Here is a 24,913-nt window from a genome sequence, read left to right as displayed (position 1 = left end):
CCCACCTCTGATTACTAATAATGTGCTGTTAAAAAAAAGCTTTGCCATTGAAAGCTTGGCCATATTGGGCAAATGTAGAATCTTTCTGACAATTGCACAAATGCATTCAGTACTTTTTGTATGAAGTTACATCATGTCTGTGCCTGATTGAAGAAATCAGTAATCTGTTGTGAAATTCAGCACTCAGTTCAGACTGGGTTTCCAGAAAGAAAACAGGAATTAGATTAGATTAGATTTTTCCTGCTGAATGCTGCATGATGGGATCATTCATAAATTGTGTATTTAATACTGTAGAGCTACAAATGAAACTCAAATAGAGACACATTTGTGTGATTTTCTTATTTATTTCTTTTATATTCAGCCAAATCTAGACTGAGCTTTCAGCTAAAAGTTGCTAAAGACAGTGGTTTTCTTCAAAGGAATGTTCATAAAAATTCTTTTCATTTCTGGAATCAACGGACTACAAATTCTAAACCCGACATAAATCGCAAAGGTGAAAATATTTTAACGAGGCGATGACGTTGTGGGGGAAAAAAAAATCGAAGCTCTTTCATAAGTACAATGTGCTGCGTTATATTGTGTTAGTAGGAGAGTATGAATGTGATTATTAGATCACTGGGACTCAATGACACAAATCTCATCTGAATTAAAAGCAAAAAAAAAAACCAACAACAACAACAACAAAAACAGTGCCTTCAGTCAGAAAACTAACCACATGTTCCATGTTATTCCAAGTGTATAGCTCCATTTTTTGGGATTTCACTATATAATTTATGATTTACAACTTAAAATAAAAAATAAAATCCAGAGAGAGACCGAGAGAAACTTTCACACCACACAGCTTCAAAAAGGAATACAGTAATCCCATCGCAGTGGTTACGCTCCAAAACCACCCATAATAAACAGACACCACCACAAAAATGCTATTTAATGTATACAGTACTGTACTGTATTAACATTTTACTTCATTTTATAATTCATTATTATATTTGTATTAATACATTTCATTATTTTAACATAAAACTCTTTAACATAAATTTTTTGGTCTATCATGTTATCCGCGAGACCGGAAAAATCAGCCAAACTAATAAGTTATGTGGCAAACGCGATTCCGCAATAAACCGTGGCGTGAGATTCGAACCGTGGTACAGCGGGGGATTACTGTCTTCAAAACAGTAAATATTAAAGGGGAATAAAATGACTTGGAAGATTAAGTCGTTTCGGCTGGGCAGATGCAGGTGCAGTATAACGAACAATCAGTGGTGCTGATACCTTTGTTAAGAGGAAAAGAATTGGGCATGAATTACATCTACACTGTACATCATACATCTGATTTCTGGCATCGTTCCATAAAATGTCTATATAAAGATCAATAAAAACACAAGTGGCACAATAACACTGACATTAAATGGTCATTGGAGAGGTGTGTGGGTGTGTGTGTGTGTGTGTGTGTGTGTGTGTGTGTGTGTGTGTGTGTGTGTATATAAACAAGACTAACAGGAGTTGTGGGACAAAATAAAGAAATCCAGCAATTATTTCTAATGTGATTTCATGCCTCATTAATCCAGTTTCTTTTTGCTGCATCCCTTCTGTTTAAAATCGGAGGCGCAGGCCTCATGAGCGAGACATGAGTGCGAACTTTATAAATAAAGGAAGTAATGAAGTGTGAGAGCGGTGTGGAATTTGGCTGCTTTAGAGATTGCTGAACACTTCACTCCTCTTGCTCCAGTCCATAGGTGGCGCTTTTTTGTTGGAGCGTTTCTTGTGCGCGCGCTCTTTAGCCTGCTGCAGGGAAATGTTCAGGTCCAGCGATGAGGCTGCATTTACGCTCGGGCTCTTCTCTTCGGCCTTCTCCTGTCACACACATCAGCATCAGTGTCACATGACTAATACGGGACATACGGCCTCGTTACAGGGTATGCTGATTGGTGTGTGTGTGTTTGTGTGTGTGTGTGTATGTGTGAGATAGTCAGACTGACCTGTGATGCAGGAACCCTGGCCATCTCAGCAGGGATCGACGCAGTGGAGGAAGCGTTGGATGGAGTGGGACTCACTGATGCAGGATTGGCTTCCTTAACCTCTTCCTCCTTCACCTACACAATAAATTTAAGATTCAAGATTCTTATTTGTCACAAACACAGTTATGTGCAGAATACAATTTGCAGTGAAATGTAAACCGATCGGCCGCTCGGGCATTGTGCATTAAGTAAAAGAGTCTGAAAAATAAGAGACTATGAGAAAAAAAATTAAAAAATTAAAAAAGGAGGAGAAAAGAAAATAAAATATGAGAAAATATATTACCATAATTTCTGGACTATTAAACACACCCAAATATAAGCCGCACCCACTGAATTGTACAAAGATTTTTATTTTGAACATAAGTCCAGTTTATTTCTATACATAAATACGCCGCACCTGTCTATAAGCCGCAGGTGTCTACATTGAAACTAATGAACTTTACACAGGCTTTAATGAAAGACAGTGTCTGTTACACGGCTTGTATCTAAACAGTAGCCTACCAAGAACGTCATTGTTCACTGTCTACCTCCTTCCTTTCACAACTATTTCTCTCGAGAGTTTTTCTTTTGGCATCGTCGTGCGTTTAAAAATCACAGAACACAGGGGAAGTGCATCTTTTCATGCCCGGTTGTTTTCAGCGTGACGAATGATTCGCATTTCCTGTAGACAGTCCGAGTGAGCAGCAGGTCAAACGTCAGAGGAACATCATCCATATTTATGATGTGGTTCGACCCGATTCAGTCGGAGCGCATCTGATTTAATATAAAGAGTTTTATTGGTTCACCTGAACCCGTTCGGCAATTTGATTGGTCTAATGTTATGGGGCTCAGTTTTTTGGCATGAAGTTTGTGAAACCGGGAAAAACCCAGAAAAAATCCATAATTAGCCGCTTCATTGTTTAAGCCGCGGGGTTCAAAACGTGGGAAAAAAGTAGCGGCTTATAGTCCGGAAAATACGGTATATAACAATAAGGTGTCTAAACAGGCCAGAACACAAATGTCCACAAGCTCACCTTCAAAATCTAGGGCAACATCTTCCCAGAAGAGTGGAGGGAATTATAAGGGTGCATTGGGACCAAATGTGGAATGCGATGCTCAAAAAGCACATACTGTACTTATGACCAGGTGTCCACAAACTATTGGCAATATAGTGTGGGTCCTCATAAACTGCACTTAAACCACGTTAATGAATTCTGATTTCTGATTGGTTAGAAGTTAAACTCAAAAATGTGTTTAATTTCTCTTCTAACATACCAAATTGCCGACTATATATTTATCCTGAACCTAACGTCAAACACAAGTGTGACCACTTTCATCTTTTTTCAACGTTTATAACACAAAAAATCTAATTATACACATACATCAGACAAAACAAAAATGCAGTGTTTTATGTTAAAGTTCATTTTTCTATCCTGAACACTTTCTCTTTACAAAGATTGTTAGAAAACACTGAGCCTGGACACTACATGAACAAAAGTTTGTGGACATTTGCTGTTATCATAACCTCCACTCTTCTTTAAAGATGTTCCTCTAGATTTGGGGAGATTTGTGCTCATCCAGCCACAAGGGTGTTCAGGGTGTCAGGTACTGATGTAGGTGATGTGAGGAGGCCTGGGGTGCAGTGAGTGTTTCAGTTCATCCCAAAGGCGTTTAGTAGGGTTGAGGTCAGAGCTCTATAGCAGGGAACCCAAACTCTTGCACTCCAAAACATGTACAGTTTATGGCGTTTGCTTTGTGCACAGGAGCATTATAATGCTGGAACAGGTTTGGGGGTTCACGTGGAGTAAAAATATAAATGCTACAATATTAAAAAAACAACTGTGTGCTCCAACTTTGTGGGAACAGTCTGAGCAAGAACCATATGGGTGGAAAAGCCAGGGGTCCCAGCTTTTGTCCATATAGTGTAAACTTCTGAAAAAAGCTTCAAGTGGTGGATGCACAATAATATATACAGCGACTACATAAACCTGTGGCTTATAGTGCTGATGTTCTAATGAAAGACTCTTCTGACCAATCGGATGTGAGAATTCAGCAGCGCCGCGTGATCTATGTTTAAGGAAAAGGTTAATGCGTCAACATTAAGATAAAAGACATAAAAGTGCACGATCATCGAGTGGAATCGAACAATTAACGATGCGTGTTTATTAATTTAAATGATCTCAGTGATTGAACGCATTCCTCACTTCTATCACGACCAGAGTGAACGCCTCAGCTACCCTTCTTCCCTTCTCCTCTCTCCACTAGAGAGCAGCCTTGAGATTTATTTTAACACACTCTGTACTGTTCTGCCTTTAAAATACATGCGTAATACCGCTGACTGACAAAACGGCAAATGAATTACTAGTAGATAAATATTAAGGGTGGAATACAATTACATAACATTTAGTGTGTGAAATATTACACGACCTTTGAGACAGTGTGTTGCCTTAACCACGGTCGAGTGGGTTCTCGAACACATTTATACACTTACAAAACCAGGCTTTCAGTAACACATTATACCCCTCTTCCTTTTCGATGAGACTCATGAGTGAAATAAAATCCCACCCCTGCACCTTTTATAAAATGTTTATTAAAGAAAATACTAACAAGTACCGTATGAGACGTGACAAATATGTTACGATAACTGAAGCATTCCGTGTAAAACGTTTTAAATTCTTGGTCAAGTAGTAATAAATATCAGTGCATTCCTTAATTTTTACTTCTATCTATCCTGTATACTTGTTTTCCCAAAAAAGAAAAATATATCATGTTACAGAAGAACATTAAAAACTTGCATGGGTTTGTAGAGTAACATCAAACATCTCTCTTATTTCTTTATGTTTGCAGCAGCAGAAAAGTGTTGCTTATAACAAGCGTTTTCGCACTCGCACACTCGCACTGTACAATCTGCTGTGAATTTTGAATAGCACTTGTCTAGGGTGAAAATGTCGAACAGCCGCTTCGATAATATTTGAGACCTTTGAGACAGTGTGTTGCCTTAACCACGGTCGAGTGGGTTCTCGAACACATTTATACACTTACAAAACCAGGCTTTCAGTAACACATTATACCCCTCTTCCTTTTCGATGAGACTCATGAGTGAAATAAAATCCCACCCCTGCACCTTTTATAAAATGTTTATTAAAGAAAATACTAACAAGTACCGTATGAGACGTGACAAATATGTTACGATAACTGAAGCATTCCGTGTAATTGGGAGAACAAGCGAGTAATAGGTTGGCTTGAAAAAATGTGCATTATACAAAATCAAGGACTAAATTGTAAACATTTTATACAAAAGTAGTTATCAATGTCTATCAAAGTCTACTGTGTCAAATTTCATGATAACGGATATGCAGTGATGAACATTATATCACATTACAACTTTCTGAGCCTAACTGTGTCTAGACCTGCTCCACCCTGCAGGATGTGATCTTCTCACTGGAAGGAAAAGCTCTATACCTCAGTTTGACTGACATTCCAACATAAAAACTTATCAGAGATGGAGGTCCCTGCTGAAGAACGCTGTTTTGGGCTTTACGTCTTCTCTTAATTACGAGGTGGTATTAAAAAGTTTCGAGACTAATGCTGCTAACTCAAGCTATTCTGACCACGTGCGTTACCACGTCTGCAGTTTTATCATCAAGGTAGACGTTTGACATGACACACGGCGATGCGCGCTTCAAGAACGGAAGAACTTCGCTGGAAGATGACTAGAGATAAGGAAGACCTTCAACGAGCTCAAGCTCCGAAAATGTCAAAATGCAATTCGGCAACTCGTGCATTATGATCGTTGGTGAATAATTCACATGATCTCAATTCCGCACCCAACCTACTCGCCAGATTTAGCCCCTGCGGACTTCGCCCTCTTCCAGAAGATGAAGATCCGGTTTAAAGGTCGCGTTTCGACACCAGATCAAGCACGAATACCAGAAGGTGCTTGACGCGCTTCGAAAAAGAAGACTTCCAGGACATATTCCAGAAGTGGCAGGAACGCTGGGAGCGCTGTACTGCTGTGCGAGAGGACTATTTTAAAGGTGACAGTTTGGAAACGTGGATAATTTAAGTACATTCTTGTAAACAGAGCCAGTCTTTTGGATACCATTTTAAATGTATGTACACACTGAAACAAACTGAAACAAGGTGAATGAAGCAAGAATGCATCTGCTACAGACATCTTCAGTAACTCTAACAAGATCTTATGTACTATGAATCAGTGATGCTTTATGGCAGGCAGCAGAGACGACAATCACTAATGGCAAATCCTCTATAACTGAGTAACAGAATAAAAAGAATGGCTTGGCTTAGTCGGAAGAGTCGCCATAAGACTTTGCCCTAAACATTTTTCTCTACTTTTTTTTTTTACTTTGCGTTGTGCCGCACCCACCTCATCTCACAGCGCAGACATTAGAGCATAGACCACGAGTGTCTAAGTGGCATTGTGCCCAGACCACAGCAGCACTTAGAAGCTTTGAAACGAAATAATTTTTTTTTGTTTACAAAATTGAAATATATTCTACTGATCAACACCAATAAACCCCTAACAGAGTCTAATAATAATAATAATAATAATAATAAAGCTATTATTCTTTGAAAAATTCAGAGATGGCAATCATTACATTGATTTTGATTTCCATTTGTTTGATATATAAGAAGAGTAAAAAGGGAATATGTTTACTCCAGTGCTGCTATTTACTCTGAAAAGCATTTTTATTTATGCTTGCTTTTGATTTAATTTAACTTGATAAAATACGATTCACTATGAGATCACTTTATATAAGGTCGTGCTGATGAATGCAGTTCTCGGGTGTTCCTAGAATTCACATCAAATTTACTGGTGTTCAGGTAAAAAAGGAGATATATAACATAGATAGATGTTATATAAAGTGTTAAAGTGAGGTCCAATAGTCCAAGAAATAAACAATAAATCCTTACCAATTTCATCTTAAAACGTTTTAAATTCTTGGTCAAGTAGTAATAAATATCAGTGCATTCCTTAATTTTTACTTCTATCTATCCTGTATACTTGTTTTCCCAAAAAAGAAAAATATATCATGTTACAGAAGAACATTAAAAACTTGCATGGGTTTGTAGAGTAACATCAAACATCTCTCTTATTTCTTTATGTTTGCAGCAGCAGAAAAGTGTTGCTTATAACAAGCGTTTTCGCACTCGCACACTCGCACTGTACAATCTGCTGTGAATTTTGAATAGCACTTGTCTAGGGTGAAAATGTCGAACAGCCGCTTCGATAATATTTTTTGCAAGCTGAAACGAAGCTGAATGAAACGAAGCAGATTTGCAGTCTCATGTTTGCCACGTGGCATAGACTGAATCACTACCATTCACTTTTCAATTACTATATTGTTTGGAGACAATTGAAGAAGAAAAAAAGAAAAAAAGCTGATTTAAAAAGCTGGTTACCTTCTCATCAGCATCTCGACTGGCAGCAGGTTCAGGAAGGGGGCCTGAAAACAAACAGGAAGAAGATTAGACTACTTCCTATACATGCACACAACACAGTCAACACATGCACCATGGATTCGGATGGAAAAATGTAAGAAAATTAGTTTGGTGGACATATTTACAATCAGGGCTACTTAAATTCAGATAAAATGGAATATTTACAATTTTAGCAACTACAAATGTAATTCCTGTACAGCGGTCACAGTATTTTTAGAACTATTTATAATATTTGGTCTACTGATATTTCTGTATACCTTAATCTAGGAAACAAATTTTTTGAATTTACATTTCACCATATTGATTTAGGTCTCTAACAGCAGGTGTCTAAACACAAGGCTCGGTTTACTGTGTGCCCTGCAAAACATCCTCCATTATCCACTTTGTGTTACGTGTAAAGTCAAATGCTTCAAAATGATTGTAAATGGATACAAACATAAAAGTGAAACGTGCGGTTTTAGAAAAGTTTAAAAGAATAGAACAGTCTATGTGAATGTACTATTTTTTCATGCCTTTAATCCATAAAATGTAATATCAGACAACTTAAGAGTTTCCAAGACATCCTGTTATAATAAATATAGTATATAATAATTATAGTAAAACACAGAATGTCTGCAAATAAATGAGTGACTTATTTCAAGTTAAACATTTAGCATCTGTATGACAATGCAGCATAGATAACTATTAACCAACAGGTCAATAAGCAAAGTCCAATGTTAAGATCACGGCATATTAACAGCTGGTCACATGTGGCTGAAAACACAGAAAAGCTGCTACAGCGCTTTTATAATCTCCATCTGCCATTAAACATATGTAGGGTTTGAGGCCATGCTTGTTGCTATGGCTTCAGTTTCCAAGACTACGAGCTGAAAGAACGTTGTTGACTTTGACTAATACTCACGTCAAGATAGAGGTTGGGAGTTAATGTTTAAACAGCAGCATGCTCACACTGTGTGTGTGTGTGTGTGTGTGTGTGTGGGGGAATGCCAGCCTGTAAGTACTCAAAGCTTAAGGTTCAGTGGCAAAAAAATATGCGCTTTTGGAATCACATGCCAAACTAAAAAAAAAAAAAGACCCTTTACAGATTCGAATGATGTATTGTTCTTATCTGCACGATCAATATATATATACAGTACAGACCAAAGGTTTGGACACACCTTCTCATTCAAAGAGTTTTCTTTATTTTCATGACTATGAAAATTGTAGAGTCACACTGAAGGCATCAAAACTATGAATTAACACGTGGAATTATATACATAAAAAAGTATGAAACAACTGAAAAATGTCATATTCTAGGTTCTTCAAAGTAGCCACCTTTTGCTTTGATTACTGCTTTGCACACTCTTGGCATTCTCTTGATGAGCTTCAAGAGGTAGTCACCTGAAATGGTCTTCCAACAGTCTTGAAGGAGTTCCCCGAGAGATGCTTAGCACAATTTTCATAGTCATGAAAATAAAGAAAACTCTTTGTCTTTGAATGAGAAGGTGTGTCCAAACTTTTGGTCTGTACTGTATATATATATATATATACATACATCTGTATGATGATCTGTATGTGCTTGCTGTTTACCCGTGAGGTGCTCCTCAGTGGGAACAACCTGGCAGCTGCTGAAAAAGGCGTCCGTTTCTGGATCCACCACCAGCAGCCGCAGATCATCTCCTCCTGATTTGATGGCGGCCACCACCTCAGAGTGCTGCAAGCCCTGAACAGGCACACCGTTCACCTGCAACACAATACAGAGAGGCAGAAGAGTTAACAGAGCTGATAGAGATACAGAGGATAGAGGATGAATAACTATAACCCCCCCAAAAAACGTTTAGCATTTAAAAGGAAAAGAAAAGCTAAACATAAGCTATTCAGCCTTTTGTAGAGGATGTTATGGGATAAATAATTAAGTCTCTAATACAGAATAATCTAACTTTCAGGACTAAATTATTATTCGTTTTTTTATTATTAAAAATGTCCGCAAATCGAAACACAGTACACCTTCATTCTTCAAATTATATTTAAAAAGAAGCCTGGGTCTATAAAATGTGTGCATTCAAGAAAAGAAAATTGCTATCAAGTCTTATTTAGTGAACAATTCAAAACAGACCTGACAGTTAAAACTATAATGAAGTCCCAGGCTACACATTCAGCCAAGTAGACAGTTATAGATGGGAATCACTTATAATTACACTGCATTTACATTTATGGTATTTAGCAGGCTGAGATTTGAACTTGTGACCTTCGGATCCAACGTCCACTAAGCTACCACACTATCCACTGTTACCCAGATGAGAACGGTTCCCTTTTGAGTCTGGTTCCTCTCAAGGTTTCTACCATACTTTGTCTAAGGGGGTGTTTTTCCCCATTGCCACTGTTGCTTCTAGCTTGCTGGGATACATTTGTAACTGTAAAACTGATATCCTGAGTGTATATATTTCAATAATACTGCCTTGCGACAATGTAAAAGCATTATACAAATTAAAGACCACAAATCAGGCTAAATGATGGGGGCTACTACATAGAGAGGGCTGAAGCTCGATGTGTTGTTCAGCTCTGTGGATGTGGAGGCAGCAGAGACCACTGTGTGAGAGGAGACACCTGAGGAAACACTGTGGTCTTGTCTCAGTGTTGAGGAATGTGTATGTAGGAGAGTGAGGGCAGAGGAGTGGGCTCTCTGGAATGCCCGATCCCAGCCTCCCATTTCCCAGGCTATTAAAGAACAGCGAGCAAACAACAGCCTGCGGCCTTCACATGGGCCTTCACTATTCTGTACCCACACACACACACACACACACACACACACACACGCTCACTCTTGTACAAGCATACAGAACACAATATTCATGAAGCCGAAATTGTGCTGACAGTGCAATTCCAGTGCAGGCTGAAAAACACTAGCTGAATCTTTGGCTGTTTAATAAATAGGAAGTGGAAAAATAGCTGAAGAGCACAAAACTATGTGTTCTTGTTTTAAAAAAAAAAAAAGATATAATTTGGCAAAACTGTATCATCGGTTCTTTATATTTCAGTCAGACATGTTGAGTCTGAATACAGTTTCATTTTCTAGTTCAGGAAAACCTCAAGATTTAGCATCTTTCTTGACATTCTCATATCCATACCAGAGTACTCGCTGAGCGCTGAACTGGAATGTCAGTGGTGGAAAAACACGATTTCGAGAGTGTGAAAGCTTTTCCTTCCTTCAACTATTACCAAAGCTCGAATTACTATTCCTTCTTGGTAGTGCAGAGAAGACCCTTTTAAGATGGAAATCCCTTCCGTAACAGGATGTAGAGAAGCCTGACACTGCAGAGGGGAGTAGGGAGTCATCAAATGGCTTAACAAATAAACTATTCAATGTCTTTTGTTAAACAGGCTGAACTATTATTCATGACCAACATGAAAACCCAATTCGTTTAGAGAACGTATCTAGATGGGAGTAATCAGGATGGGGTGAGGGGTGCTTTAATTAGAAATGTACAGAGAGAAGTAGGGCACAAATCCAGAGCCGGACCATGTGCCAGATGGCTCTTACAATCCCCAGGTCACTGACCACTGGCGTCAAGCCCTGAAAAAACACAAGCAAGGTTTGTGTGCAACTACATTACTCAACACTTTAACCAGGAAAGCTACATTACAAACTTTAGGTCACTACAAACAAAATAGAAAAAAAATCCAGAGAAGGCAGTGGCAAGAGGAAAAATCTCCCTGAGACAAAGCTTTTGAGACCAAAGAGATTAAAATGAAAACTAAAATTAAATCCAAATTAGGAAGATTCTAATTCGAAACCTTTTCCACCCCGTCCTCATGATAAGTAGATAAAATAAGCCTGTGTTTGCATTTTGCATCCTAACACACTCCTTTATTGTAGGACACATCATCACTTACCTGTTACACGTCAAACCGGAAATTGTATTTTTTTTCGGCAAAACAAGAAAAACACATTGAAATGACAAATTATTCCTTTTTTTCTATTTTTTAACAGTCTGGAAAATTTAAATACATCTAATGAAATTGGACTTCTAATGTTACGGATGAATTTAAAGTGGTTATATTATCACAGCGCCGGCCTGCACAAGGCTTTCCGTCTCTGTCTAGACACCGTTTTTAAATGGATTATTCAGGTCCTGGTTTCTTCATGCTAACATTCTTCGTGATAACAAAAGCAACGCAATCGGACCCCTGCCGAGTCGTGCTCTAATCCTTGCACTCCCAGAGAGTCTGCATTTACACTGACCAGTGCTGCTCTGAGGCTCAGTGGGATTCATTTACAAACCCTTCTGTAGGACCTCAGAGGCTGTTCAAAACAAACGGAGCCTTTAGTCTTTATTATGGTATACATGTGAGGTTATGACAAAGCTTTAAACTGCTACTTCCTCTCATGTTTCAACAGGAAATTTTCACTTTATTTCCAACCAAACACTGTGGTCTAGACTGCTAAATTATATCACTTAGTATCATTTTTTTTAAAGCCAGAGTGACAGGAAAGTGTGTTTAGAGTTCTGAGTGCCTGTGTGTTATCTAGCTGTTGGGAGGAGGTTGGGATGATTGTACCTGCACTACTTTATCTTGGGGCCGAAGTCCAGATTTCTCAGCTGGAGAGTCCTCATCCACCGCCCTGATATATTGTCCTGATTTGGACTTCTCGCTGTGTAGGTTGAAGCCATAACCCGTTGCTCCCTTCTTCATGTGGCAGAGACGTGGACGAAGCTCATTGTTCGATTCCTGCAAGTGGAAAACATGCATTTTTCGTTAGAACCGAAGACTGACCGATGACGCTGAACCAGATCTATGATGGAATGGAAATCCAGAGATCATGTACACTGTACAATGGGAATGTGAAAAAAATTAGTCATGTTTGGTTGAAGATGACGTAACGCAGGGGAAAAACAATTAAAGGCAGCACTCAGTAAAAGAGCAAATAATTGAAGAGTATGGATCTACAGTACTGTACGGACAGGCTATACTTCACACAACGTTTCAGTTGACACAAATGCACTCATCATACATTAAAAGTCTTTCGAAGAATAAAAAACATGGTCATAAAATAGACAAAATACAAACACTATTTTTTTAAACCGACAAATAAATATATCATATACCATTGGAAAGGTCGACCTCTTCCCGTGCGTTCCGCTTCAGTGTGAACTAATGAATCTGCCTCGTCATTTATACTTCCTTTTTCAATGCGACAGATGATATATGAGCCAAGTTTTACCCACCCCAGGGAGAGTGTACAAAAAAAAACGCCACATTCAGGACAGACAAGAAAGACCTTTCTCTTCTGATAATCAATATGCGATAATGAATTCAGAGCAATAAGTATATATTTCATTTGTTTTTAATAATAACGCCTTGAAACCTCTTATCCGTTTAACCCCTTTTTTATCCGAAAATGTGTCTAGTCATACAGCTTCAAAAGATGTGCTTACGTCTCTCCTAGGTGGTAAACTATCCCGCTGTTCATTCATACACAATACTGAGGAGTGAGGGAAAAAGGAAACTGGAGCAGTTTTACAATTGTCTTAAAAACACAAAAGAAAGAGATTAGCAACAGGACACAACAATTTTAGCTTACTCTAAAATTGGAGGGAAAAGTTTTTAGTCAGGGAATGCAGCTAACTAGCTATCATGTGGAAATATTTCTTTAAAAAAAAAAAATACTTAACCAAGCTACCAGTTAACATAGGATGATATCCCTTAACAAAGCTAGTCACGTAATGCTCGTGGAACGAATCTCCCCACTCTGGTTAATTAGCCAGCAGGTTTTGTGTGTTTGTTCCTTTCTTTAAAAAGGTTGACGCTAGTTATGGGACAATACGAGTTGTACAGCGATCATATTGTGAATTTCAGCATTGATGCTATTTTGTGTGAACAAACTTTAAAAATCTGTCAAGCTCATGATGTTTCTTAGAACAAAGCTGTTCAAACACTGTGTACAGGACTATCCCTATCATTACACCCCCCCCACAAAAACTAGCTTGCCTACACAGCGGATAATGAACAAGGCTCAAATAAGTGCGAGTGTGCATACAGCAAAACAGGGTTAGCGTGGGAGCTGGTGTTTAGGCTTAAACAAGATTACTAATCTCCCCCATTCAGCACTGGATCTCTGTGTACCTGCTTCAGGAAGAGCACAGGGAAAAATCTGGCCACAAGCCTTAATAGTCAAATGAAGATCTGACCAAGTTATCTCAGTTCAAATGAAACGAGAAAAGGCTGCACAGGAAACGACACAAGCTTTTTTGTGTGTCTTTTTTTTTTTTTTTTAGAGGATGTGCAGGAAGTGAGAGGCCACTTTGCAAAGCTACCTGCTTAGCACAGATAATCCACTAGGCCATATGTCGCATTAGAGCATTAGATCAGGATCTGGGGGCTCTGAGCAAGTGGAGACAGGTGGCATTTCATGATGTGACATGGTTAAATGCGAAAGAAGTTAAAGAATTCCGTTTGGGCAACAGGAAACATGTTGTAACATTACAGTGTTTGTAACACGGAAGCCTCTTGATATTATAAAGCTGAGAAAAAGTTAAGATAAACTGCCTTCAAAATGAACTTTAAGTGAAACGATCTAGAAAAACGGCTTTTTGGTGAGAGTGTAAACTACTATATTACACGCATAGAGAGATCTCAGCCTGTTATAAAATATTGTAAAAGGTTGACATTTGTGATAAATAGTATATTAGTATATAATAACATAATAGCTAGTTGATCTTTTCAGTGGAGTTTATAACAGCATGGTGGTGCAGCAGAGCACGTTCTATACTCATGACCATGCGGGTTTCCGCCTGGCTCTCGGGTTTCCTTCCACCTCCCAAAAGCATGCTTGAAGATGAATTGGTTAAAATTAACCTGACATGTCAATGTGTGTGTGTGTGTGTGTGTGTCACATCCAGGGTGTGTTCCTGGCTTTGACCAGTTTTCCTGGGATTGGTTCAGATTCGACTGTGACCCTGACCAAGATAAAGCGGTTACTAAAAAAAGGAATGAATGCAGAGTTCTTGATACTTTTACAGCACACATTTACAAGAACTGTATTATAGTTAAATGTACTGTTTTAAAAGTTCTGTTTTATTTCTAAGCATAAACAGGAATATTGGTTCATAAAACAACATAAAAAGTGGATTCAGACAGTATCAAAAATATATGTCTAACCACTACACAAATAAAATAGAAATGCTGATAAAACATTCTTGTGCACCTAGTGCCATTATTTAAAATATAAAACAAAGTTTGCAAATGGTTGGGAGGATTTTACACAAGCAGAAATAGTGTTGAAGGTACATCCTGAGAGATTATTATATAACATTTAAATACAAAAAGCCACACAGCCAAAGAAAATACCTTAAACCCCTCCGTCAACATGGGTGGTTTCATAAAATGCACGTGCATGAAACCATTAATAAAGCCCACAAAACATGTATGCTAGACCAAATTTCACAGCACGCTCTCAAACTAATAAGAAGAATCGTAAAAAGGCTGTATGATAACTGAAAAGGAGTTGCAGGATGCCCTGAAAGAAGCAGGAATGACGTTTAAACAGAGAACAGCAAGCAATAAACTGCTCTGCTATAGTCATCTCAAGAGTGGGCTCTTAAATAGAAGGTGAAGGTGCTTGCATGGCATTTGGCCTGCATGTGCTATATTTATGGAGGATTTTGAAATTGCGATGTCATCAACAGGACCTCAGTAACCTTGGGGAATTAAGACAATATACCTAGAGCAATGAGCCAAAGTTGAACCACAATGCTGTAAAAACCCAATTACCTCTTACTGCAGATGTTCAATAGCTGTAATAATCAACATTCGCTTTGCAACAAAGTTACACGTAGCAAAATGCGTTGGTATTTTGTGGGGAACAAAGGTGTTAATTCATTCTTTTACACATATCCTGGTTTTATTCTTATGAATATCTTCTGTTCATATTTATGTTTAAGGCAAAATGGCATGAAACACAAGGGATTTGCTGGTTGATAAACACTGCAGTAGAAATCTTCATAATGCATTCTGTTTCAGTTAAAAACAGACCAAAACCTTTGGCTAAGAAAATGATTTATAGTTCATCACGCAGTGGCTGAATTCCATCCGCCTAACAGTTAAACGGAATCCATTATATACCAATTAATGGTTATATTTATCACAGTCGCACACCGAACCAGCGGACATTCCTGAAGCCGACGTCCATTCACTCTCAGGAGAGGACCTCTGATACCACAGGTATCATGATAAAAGGTGCCACGCCATGTGCATGTGATAAGATATTCCCTACTTCTGGATAAAGTCTCGAGAGCTTATCAGTGCTGCAATAAGCAACAGCAGGTTTCACTGAAGGAATTAAAGTGGCTTTCATGTAAATAAAGAAATAAAAATCTTCTATTAGGGAAGGTTAGGAAAGGTATTACTTTACAATGACTCACGTATTATAGAGTAATGTTGCTATGTGTTGCTCTGGAATGCTTATGTAAGTGAAGTCATAATGGAGAGATGCCTGGGTGGAGAAGTTTACAGAGTGTAATGATATGTCAAACATAAGTTTGTACTGCCATATATAGAGGGTCAGACAGGGTCTGGATGCCTGGACACCGGACTTATTTTTCATTTATTTGTCAGAATTTGTTTATATTCTGATTGTGGACAGTGTAAAAAAAAAAAAGTGAAGAGAGACTTAATATATTTGGCAATTTTATTCATAACTAATAAATATATAAAAAAAAACGCTTTTAAGAAATGAATTTTTTAGCAAGATACAATGTGCTATTATTACCCAGATAACAAACTAAAGTCACACATTTTGGGCTTTTAAAAGAGGTGTTTGTCCTTTTGGGTGGGTCACTGAAGTGCCGTTTCCGTTTTGACGTTTTGTTGTTTTGGTGGAACTGCCCACGCTTCCCTGAACACACTGCAACTCCTGTTTTAGTGCCGCAACATAATCAGTTAGGAAAACGAAAAATCTGTAAGGGAAAGGAACTGGAAACATTTTATTTTTACATAAAAGTTCCACAAGTAGACTCTTTACATTCTGATATACGAATGAGGCAGAATTTAAGACACAGACTGATCATTGTGTGTCTTGCTGTTTCACCCGACTGAATCTTTCCCTCACTGACACACGACCTTAAATCCAAAAATGTCGCTTACTGATAAGATAAACAAAATTGGTACACGTACAATACACAGAAACGTACACCCTGCGTAGTCTCGTGTTGACCTTTTCACATCCTGTAGGCCATGTTACTCTAGTGCTCATGAGAAGAGGTTTGGTTTATAATGGGCTTTAGAAACAGACGCATTGTCTGTCCGGAGCCTATGATCCTGCCGTGGAAGTTTCACAATGAAAAGGCGTGCCGCTTTAAAAGATTCCCTTCTGTGGGGTTCAAGCCAAGTTAACCTGAAAGAAATAACCATTATCCTGAGCTAATAAAAGCAACAACAGCCAAGAAGATCTGGGTAAATGGTTCTGCTGAATCTATAATTAATTCGTTTTTAAGTCTTCAGGTCAGTAGGATGTCAAATTAAATGTAATGACACACTAATATACATGATTTTGGCCTGGCAACAGGGACGAGTTAAAAAGGGGGATTTTTCATACGCCATTACATTTATTATACATTATTCACCCTTGTAGCAAAAGTTTCCATGTGTTACTCCCTGTTCTTCTCCCGAAGCTGACGGCAGCGAAGTACAGCATGTCAGCTGAGAACCAGTCGAACCACTGCCCTGGTGGTTTCTATTCTAGGTTTCTAAATCTATTTAAATTCAACTGAGCTGTTAAGAGATAAAATACCTGAATACCTCAAAGCAAACTCGAAACGTGAGCTCACTCATCTCACTCTTTGTTCCTAAACAAGCCATTACTGGAGAAACACCTCTCCTGCCCAATTCAGTGTTTCCCCTGCACTAACACAACCAATTCGAGTCGAGCGAGGCTCTGAACTAGTTTATTAATCAGTCGCAAGTGAATTGAAGTGAGCCGATCCTACTGGATAGTGTCAAAAGAGTTCGATTGCAGGTTTGAATCCTGATGATGTCGTTGGTATTTTGGAGCCACACGAGCAATTTCAGACTCAGGATTTCAGACTCAGGCTCCTCCATCAGAGCCAATACCATATACACATATACACATCACTAATCCCATACATTCCCATATATAATCCCATATATTCAAAACAGGGCAGATATAATGAGGGTGTGGGGAATTGGAATCCTGTGCCTAGTGACTGTGTCATATTTATATCAAATCAAAATGCGTGTCCAAATGCTTAGGTTTCTAAACATTACTTCCTACGGTCTCACTTGGGTGTGTTTCATTAGAATTTTCCCCGAAATGATTTTCAGCCACAGGGCAGGATACAAAAAATAAATAAATAAAAGAAAAGCTGTTGCTAACGCAAGGCATCACATGACTTCATCAGCATTTTGTCAACCGCTATCCTAAATCTGAAACAGTATGACCTCGTTTAAAATCGTACATGTTTATTTTTTAACTCGTAACCTAATCAACTGCAAATACTGTGCTGCTTTTATACCATGCTGGAAAATCATTGTGCATATTTATTGCAAAAATAAACCTGTTCTACATCCAAAAAAAAATGAAAAGTGTGGAGAAACAAGATCATTAAGTGAAAGGCTTCACCCCTAATCATCATGGCAAAGGTTAATGAATTTATAGCTCACTTTCAGCCCTCATGATCTGCTCTGTGGTTAGTTTCAACTTGTAGCTTATGTAAGTAGATTCAAATTGGGGTGGAAACAAAGGACTACATTTTCATGTCTGGTGTCGCCTCCAAGAGTTATAAACCATTTCAACAACATTATAAGCAAATTGTAGCTTACAGGGCACTTGAGATTGTTATACAAATGTACCAAACATGACCTATGACTGAAGACACGCAAGAGCACAACACACACGCGCCAGGTTTTATTTAAAAGAAAAACATAAAAAAATACGAGTGACGCCCAGCTTCTTTCTCTGCTCATTTCTGTCTTTGAAAACAAACACTTCACTGGCAGGAAAACACTAACCATGTATTGCAGGAAGTGGTGGGGTTTTTCATTTTTAAATATGCTTTTGTCTTTCCCTCCCTCTCATCTAGAAGAACCTTCAGCAGCTGCTGCACACTCACACTTCTTCAGTTGAAATGTTACAATTGGTTGCACATTGAGCACATTGGTGACCACAGAGAAGAGCTGTAAAGAGCATCAACCCCTGCACATGCATACACACACACACACACACACACCCCTCTATGGCAAAACTGTGTTGTGACACCTAACTCGAATTGAACACACTAAGCTTGTTTCATAATGTTAAAATTTACTTCATAATGAATTTTGTTTTGCCAAATAGCTAAATAAAGAAGAAGGGAAAAAAAGAAGAAGAAAAAAAAGAAAATGCTTTTCTGTAGCTCCTTTCAAGTGATTAGTGAGTTTTCTTTTTCTTTTTCTTTTCACTCAACTTTAAGCTTATAATCTTGCTGAAAGTAGGCCCTCTTTACAACTCCCTTTATATCTACTTAATGAGGAATTGTCCTGATGTTATAAGAAGCACCACTTCTTATAAGCTGGCTCCATCAGTCTACAAAGCATCAGGACAAATGATTACAACACGGAAGATTTTCCTTGCCGGTAATTAAGATATTCGGGTTCTGGAATGACTCACATTCAACTTCATTCTCCTTTCAGGTTCAGCAGCACAAATCCCCTTCTTTTACTAATCGAATTAGACAACGGTTCCTCAATATAATACGAGGAACATGATACAAAACACACACTTTTTTTTTACATCACATTACTCCAAATCGCTCATATTGTTATTGAATAAGGCCAAAAAGAAATGGCTGAACAACACTAAAGTGTGTGTGTGTGTGCCACAGCAAGTTCCACAGCAAAAACTCATCTCGGTTTGCAAATAGCACCCCACTGGGGTTGGCTTTAAACAAAGGGGGCTTTAGTGCGAGTTAAACGGACAGCCACTCAGAGGATGGCCCATTCACATTTGAATGATCCGGGAAAAAAAGCATAAAATGCAAGAGCTTGAGAGAAAACCAACAACAAAGAAGTTATTCATGGATGATGAGGACTTCAAAAAACACTCCAGTAATTGCATGGATGAAGTGTGAACATACAATGCTACAAATGGATCAAACTTTCACTTGTGTCCTATTAATCCTAGATGTAACTTCAGGGAAGTCTGAGAGTGAATGTAGCCTGGGAATCACTTGTATACTCTCATTAAATTGTTATCTAATGGCTGTGTAGCTTACAATCAGCTTAGACTGGCTTAATTATACCCCAGGGCCACCACATGTCTCTCAAATGGAGAATTAAATGTGTGCATGTATAAATGATGTTTAAACACACACACTTTTGGTTTTTGAAACTGCCAAAATATTAAGCGTGATAAGTCAAACAAACACTTGTGAAACCTCCAGAGTCACTATTTGCTTGTTTTACTGCAGTGAACTGTTTGGGGAAAGGATAGAACGAGTGAAAAATTCACATTTATATACAGTCTTTGTGCACACAAAAATAAAATCCGAATAGCGACAACCAATTCTACAGATTCTAAATAATTTTAAGATTGATATTTCTCCAAGACCCTTAAAAGCTACTATTTTGCAATTTTGGACTTCCTCTTTCTGCCCAGGAATGTACGTTCTTTCTTTGGTTGTTGAACAGTGTGTCCACTAAGTAACTACATGATTATGAAATCGTCATGTCCCTGAAGCTAGCGATTTGTTCGTCCTTGGCAAGAAAGCACAATAAGTGTTTTATACACACACACACACACATATATATATATATATATATATATATATATATATATATATATATATATATATATATATATATATATATATATATATGCATGCACCAAGACACTATTCTGTTTTCTTCGTTTATTTCTACTGCACTCTTTTCACTTTTAAATACCAAACCTATAGTTGATCTGTGACTACCTGAAATGGAATACCTTCCAATTGCGGTGTATTGTGCATTTACAGCTGGGTGAAGCGAGCATCTTTTTACATTTACATTCAGGCCATTTGGCAGACGCCTTCATTCAGAGTAACTTACAATTCTCTCATTTATACATATGGCCAGGTTATGGGTTGAGGGTTTTGCTCAAAGGCCCAACAGTGGCAGCTTGGTGGTGCTGGGGTTTGAACTCACGAACTCAGAAGCCAGTGAGAAACCGCTTTTGCACTTTCTCAGTATGCGACACAGACACTCTAGTTAGAAATTTGCTTCGAGTCGGAACAAGTGCAACATATACGTATCCAGTTGTTCTGTAAAAGAGTAACCAGTGCTGCTCATTAAATTCTGCCGAGTTGGCTTTAAAAATGCAGCGTTGGCACCTTGAACCTTGAAAAACCTGTGTTTTTTTTGTTAAAAACTTATATAGTAGTTACGTAGCGTACTTTAATATAGAAACATTCAGATCTGATCGTACGGAGTGAGAAGAAATTATAAACCCAAAGTGAAATAAAATGAATATCTAAAGCACTATGTGTTCACTTGGAATTTGTTTATTGCTTCACAGCCTCTTCATGATCTCTGTAATCAGGAGAGAATTTTTTTGCTTAATCTAAAATGTAATAAATGTTATACTACTTGGACCGATGTCAATTCCTGCAGCTGTGTGCTAGTGGTAGTAGTGTTATCTGAAATCCCCTAGAAAGTTAGAAGTACATGATTATTGTGATATTTCATTTGCCATATTGGTTGCTACAACAGTAAAAAAAAGGTATCAATTTATCTACACAGATAATGATTTTCTCACTGGAACAAATACATATGGTATGCCATAAAATCTTTAACAGCATGGCCTCACCATAAAAAGTAAAGGCCATACGATTTATATCACTGTCGCTTCAGTAATTTCTCAGGATGATTTTACCAATAAGACTTAAAAAGGGCTTTCTGTCAGCCGTCGAGTTTCTGAATCAACAGGAATTCACACTAATCCTTCAGAAATGCCAGGGAACACTAAAACAATATTCATGGCAGATTTAGACTCTAGGGGAAAAAAAAAAACAACATTGGGAAAGACATATCCAAGACACTTTCCACTCTCATTGCACAAGCTGTGCAAATTCTTCAAGCTTGTACCACAGAATACCAGTCAGAGTTAGGTTCGAAAAACCCCTAAGCACGGCATACATCTTTATCAAACTGAAGATTCTTTATATGGGAGTCCAAAGGTTACATTTGCAGCTTAATCTCTCTAATGTCTGTATCTTGTCATCTGTCATACACAACCAGATAAATGTCTGGAAACACCAAACTGAGTAAATTGTTGAATGCTCAACTCTGATTGGTCAGAAAATTGTATTTTCTTTGGCAGTGGCTCAGACCGCATTTCCAAGAATGATATGAATGCACATGTATTAATCTTATAGACATCTTTCTTTATAGTAAACATGTACACAGGCACTGTATATAAAAAACATTCCCCACGAGCAAAACAAAGGAGTCTCCGGTTTCAGTGGCGGTAAAACTGATCCTTTAAGTGTGGGAGAGTCTCTAACACAGAGGATGACATGGCAACCTACAGGTTTTTTTTTGTCTTAGTCACTTCAAACGACAGAACAGAGGGTATCCAATGAATGACTTTATAGTTGTAACAGCACGAGCGATATAGGAACTAACCTGTTTTGCAGATGGTCCACAAAATAACATGTAACTACAAATAGATAAAAAGTGACACATTTTTTCATATCAAGAAAAACTGTTAGCAGTCCCTACAAACTGCTGTAGTATCAGAGGAATAACACACCCAGAGGACTTGTTTTATTTCTTATTTACTAATTTGAAGAAATGTTGAAAATCATAGTCAAGTCCAATATATAAATTCATTAAAAATATGTATTTTCTATAACTACCTTTGACTTTATAAATGAAATTGTTTCCACCACCTAATAGGCAAATTTCATTAGAAGCAGGGAAGCAGTCAGACTATTTGTGGACTTGAAGAAAAGCCTTCTGGGTAAAGCGCTCATTGAAGGCAGGAATGCACAAAGCTTCATCAGGGGGCGTGTTAAAAAAAATTCGATGAAGAAAAGTATCTCGATGTTTGACTGGCCGTGAACACAGATCTTACCCAGGAGGAGACACAAAACATCCTTCAGTCTGGGCACATCATTATTAATAGCTAATAATCATTGTTTTGCTATTTTGTGGCCTGCGTTCTCACACAGGAACATTTATTGTTTATTACGTCACTCTGACTGAACAACTTCTAAACACCAGAAATGAAACTCTGGCTGTCCAACGAGCGAAATGTGCGTCAGACACGGAGTTAAAAATAAAAAAGGCCGCATGAGCTTATGTAGTGTTAGTGGTGAGGAGTAACGCTTTCACTCAACTCCTTATTCACACACAAACAAACATTTATTGTGGTGGCGAGTTGTGTTAAACTAAAAAAAAGTATTAACCAATTTTATTAATTATTTACATTCAGTAAGAAGCTGCTCAACACACTGTTCCCTTCACCACACTTAGAAATATTTGTCCTTCACATGAAGCAGACTTTGGACATCACCTTTGGATTGTTACGGTAGATTTTGTGCAACACCTGGAAACACTGTTTAAAGGTGTGTGGGGTTTTTTTATGATTCAGTCTATGGTTGGGCTGCACAAAGCAAATAGCTTTTATAGAGTTAATGTCTTTATAATGAAACTAGAAATGAGAGGCATACAAAAGGTTTACCACACACAGTGTTGGTATATGCTGGAACAAGTGAGTGCACACGATATCTAGATCTATATCTAATCTATATCTATCTAAAACGATGTGATTTCATGCTGGGCCAGAGCCAAAATAATAATAATTAGATAAATATGGAAATTATGGATAGAATAATAAATATCCAGTTTCATTAGTCTGCCTGGAAAGGTAACAGATAATAGAATTTTTGTTATAATTTGGATACCAATTTAGCAAAATATCAAATGTTATAATGATTTGATCACGACTTTATATAGCTTTTACGTCACAATTTTTACTCCTGTGAGTCTCATGTGACAAGGCATTTGCAAGATAAATGATATTCTCCATTGTGTATTTGATAGAATAAGGATATCAGGATGGTAGTTTCACATTTAAACAATAAACCTCTGAAATGTATCTTGAATCATAACTGCGATCTTTGCCAAGAGATGCAATGCACAGAACGAGTGTGACTTGAGGGTCAGGGTAGAGGAGGCATTTGAGGGTGGCAGGAGTGTGGCAGCTGGTATTTAGATGCCACCCATTTGTTCAAATCAGAGCTCGAGGCGGAAGAGCAAATAGAGGAAAGAAAGGAGATATGGAAGCATTTATGTGATGGAGATTTACCTTGGAGTTCAGGCTGAGGTTGTTGATCCCCATATCTCCGTTAGAGGCTGAGACAGGAGCAGGAACAGGAACAGGAGCAGAGACGTGGACAGGAGCAGGGACAGGATCAGGTACAGGATCAGGGACAGGATCAAGGACAGGATCAGGGACAGGATCAGAGGCAGGGACAGGATCAGAGGCAGGGACAGGGCTGTCGGTGCCATTGCCGTTCCTCTCCTGGACGCTGGTGTCCGGCTGGTCTGCGGGCGTCGGCAATCCGTCCCTGACGAACTCCTTCCTGCAGGGTAAATTGTGTTTTTTGAGATACTCGGCTGTCTCGGGGTCCACGACGATGAGCTTCAGGCTGCCCGTGACAGCACGTATCCGGGACACGACCTGCTGGTGGCTCTCACCCTCCACACTCTCCCCGTTAACGTACGTCAGCTTATCTCCGGCCATTAAACCAGACAGCTCGGCTGGAGAACCAGGCTCTACCAGGCGGATAAACTGACCGGCTTTGTTCTTCTCCCCGTGCAGGTGGAAGCCATAGCCGTCATTGCCCTTCTCCAGGACGCACAGTCGGGGCCTCAGCTCGCCTGCCATCACCGCAAACTACTGCTGAGAACCGGACACAGATTTACACGAGGGTTCAACTGCAAAGGAAGCCAAAAGGTCGCGGGGAGAAAAGTTACAAACTGCTCACTTCCTACGGAAAGCTCGCGAGAAAAGTTCCCATGTAGTCAGCAGTGGTGTGAAGGAGGAGGAGGAGGAGGAGGAGGAGGAGGATGATGTGTGTGTGACACTTCCTCTCGCAGTTGTTGAACTTATGAAGACTTCTTCAGTCCCAGTGAGGTGTCCTGACGCGGCTCTGCTCAAAAGCGACGTGACGTAAGTATGACTGACAGGAAACCGACCAATCAGAACTCGCGAACTAACCCCTACTAACTACAAGAGACTGCGTCTTCTTTCGACTGCTCCCAGTAGGGGTCGCCAAAGCACATCTACAACTACTGTACTAACTACAAGAGTAAAGTAGTATAATGCATGAAGTACTGCACTGACCTATCTCTTTAGATAGATAGATAGATAGATAGATAGATAGATAGATAGATAGATAGATAGATAGATAGATAGATAGATAGATAGATAG

General features: G+C 38.7%; 1 protein-coding gene across 1 annotated transcript; it reads right to left on the bottom strand.

Moving 5' to 3' along the window:
* Window positions 1-324: 324 nt before the first annotated feature.
* On the bottom strand, window positions 325-24,554 carry slc9a3r1a (SLC9A3 regulator 1a). The gene is made up of 6 exons (XM_046853346.1): window positions 23,785-24,554; window positions 12,000-12,170; window positions 9,030-9,183; window positions 7,422-7,465; window positions 1,980-2,093; window positions 325-1,854 (listed from the first exon to the last, which is right to left on the bottom strand). Exons 1-6 carry the CDS (start codon window positions 24,364-24,366, stop codon window positions 1,693-1,695), a joined length of 1,227 nt encoding a protein of 408 aa, XP_046709302.1. The 5' UTR covers window positions 24,367-24,554; the 3' UTR covers window positions 325-1,692.
* Window positions 24,555-24,913: the final 359 nt, after the last annotated feature.

Source organism: Silurus meridionalis, chromosome 7 (genome assembly GCF_014805685.1).
Source record: "Silurus meridionalis isolate SWU-2019-XX chromosome 7, ASM1480568v1, whole genome shotgun sequence".
Classification (NCBI taxonomy): Eukaryota; Metazoa; Chordata; class Actinopteri; order Siluriformes; family Siluridae; genus Silurus; species Silurus meridionalis.
This window is presented reverse-complemented; position numbering and strand designations above follow the sequence as displayed.

What these genes read in the sequence shown, in the direction of transcription:
- slc9a3r1a (XM_046853346.1), bottom strand. Translation starts at nt 24,366, where the DNA reads ATGGCAGGCGAGCTGAGGCCCCGACTGTGCGTCCTGGAGAAGGGCAAT. An exon ending in ACCTCAGCCTGAACTCCAAG is followed by an intron (nt 12,171 to 23,784) that starts GTAAATCTCCAT and finishes TTCCACTTGCAG; the next exon opens with GAATCGAACAATGAGCTTCG. An exon ending in CACTGAGGAGCACCTCACGG is followed by an intron (nt 7,466 to 9,029) that starts GTAAACAGCAAG and finishes GTTTGTTTTCAG; the next exon opens with GCCCCCTTCCTGAACCTGCT.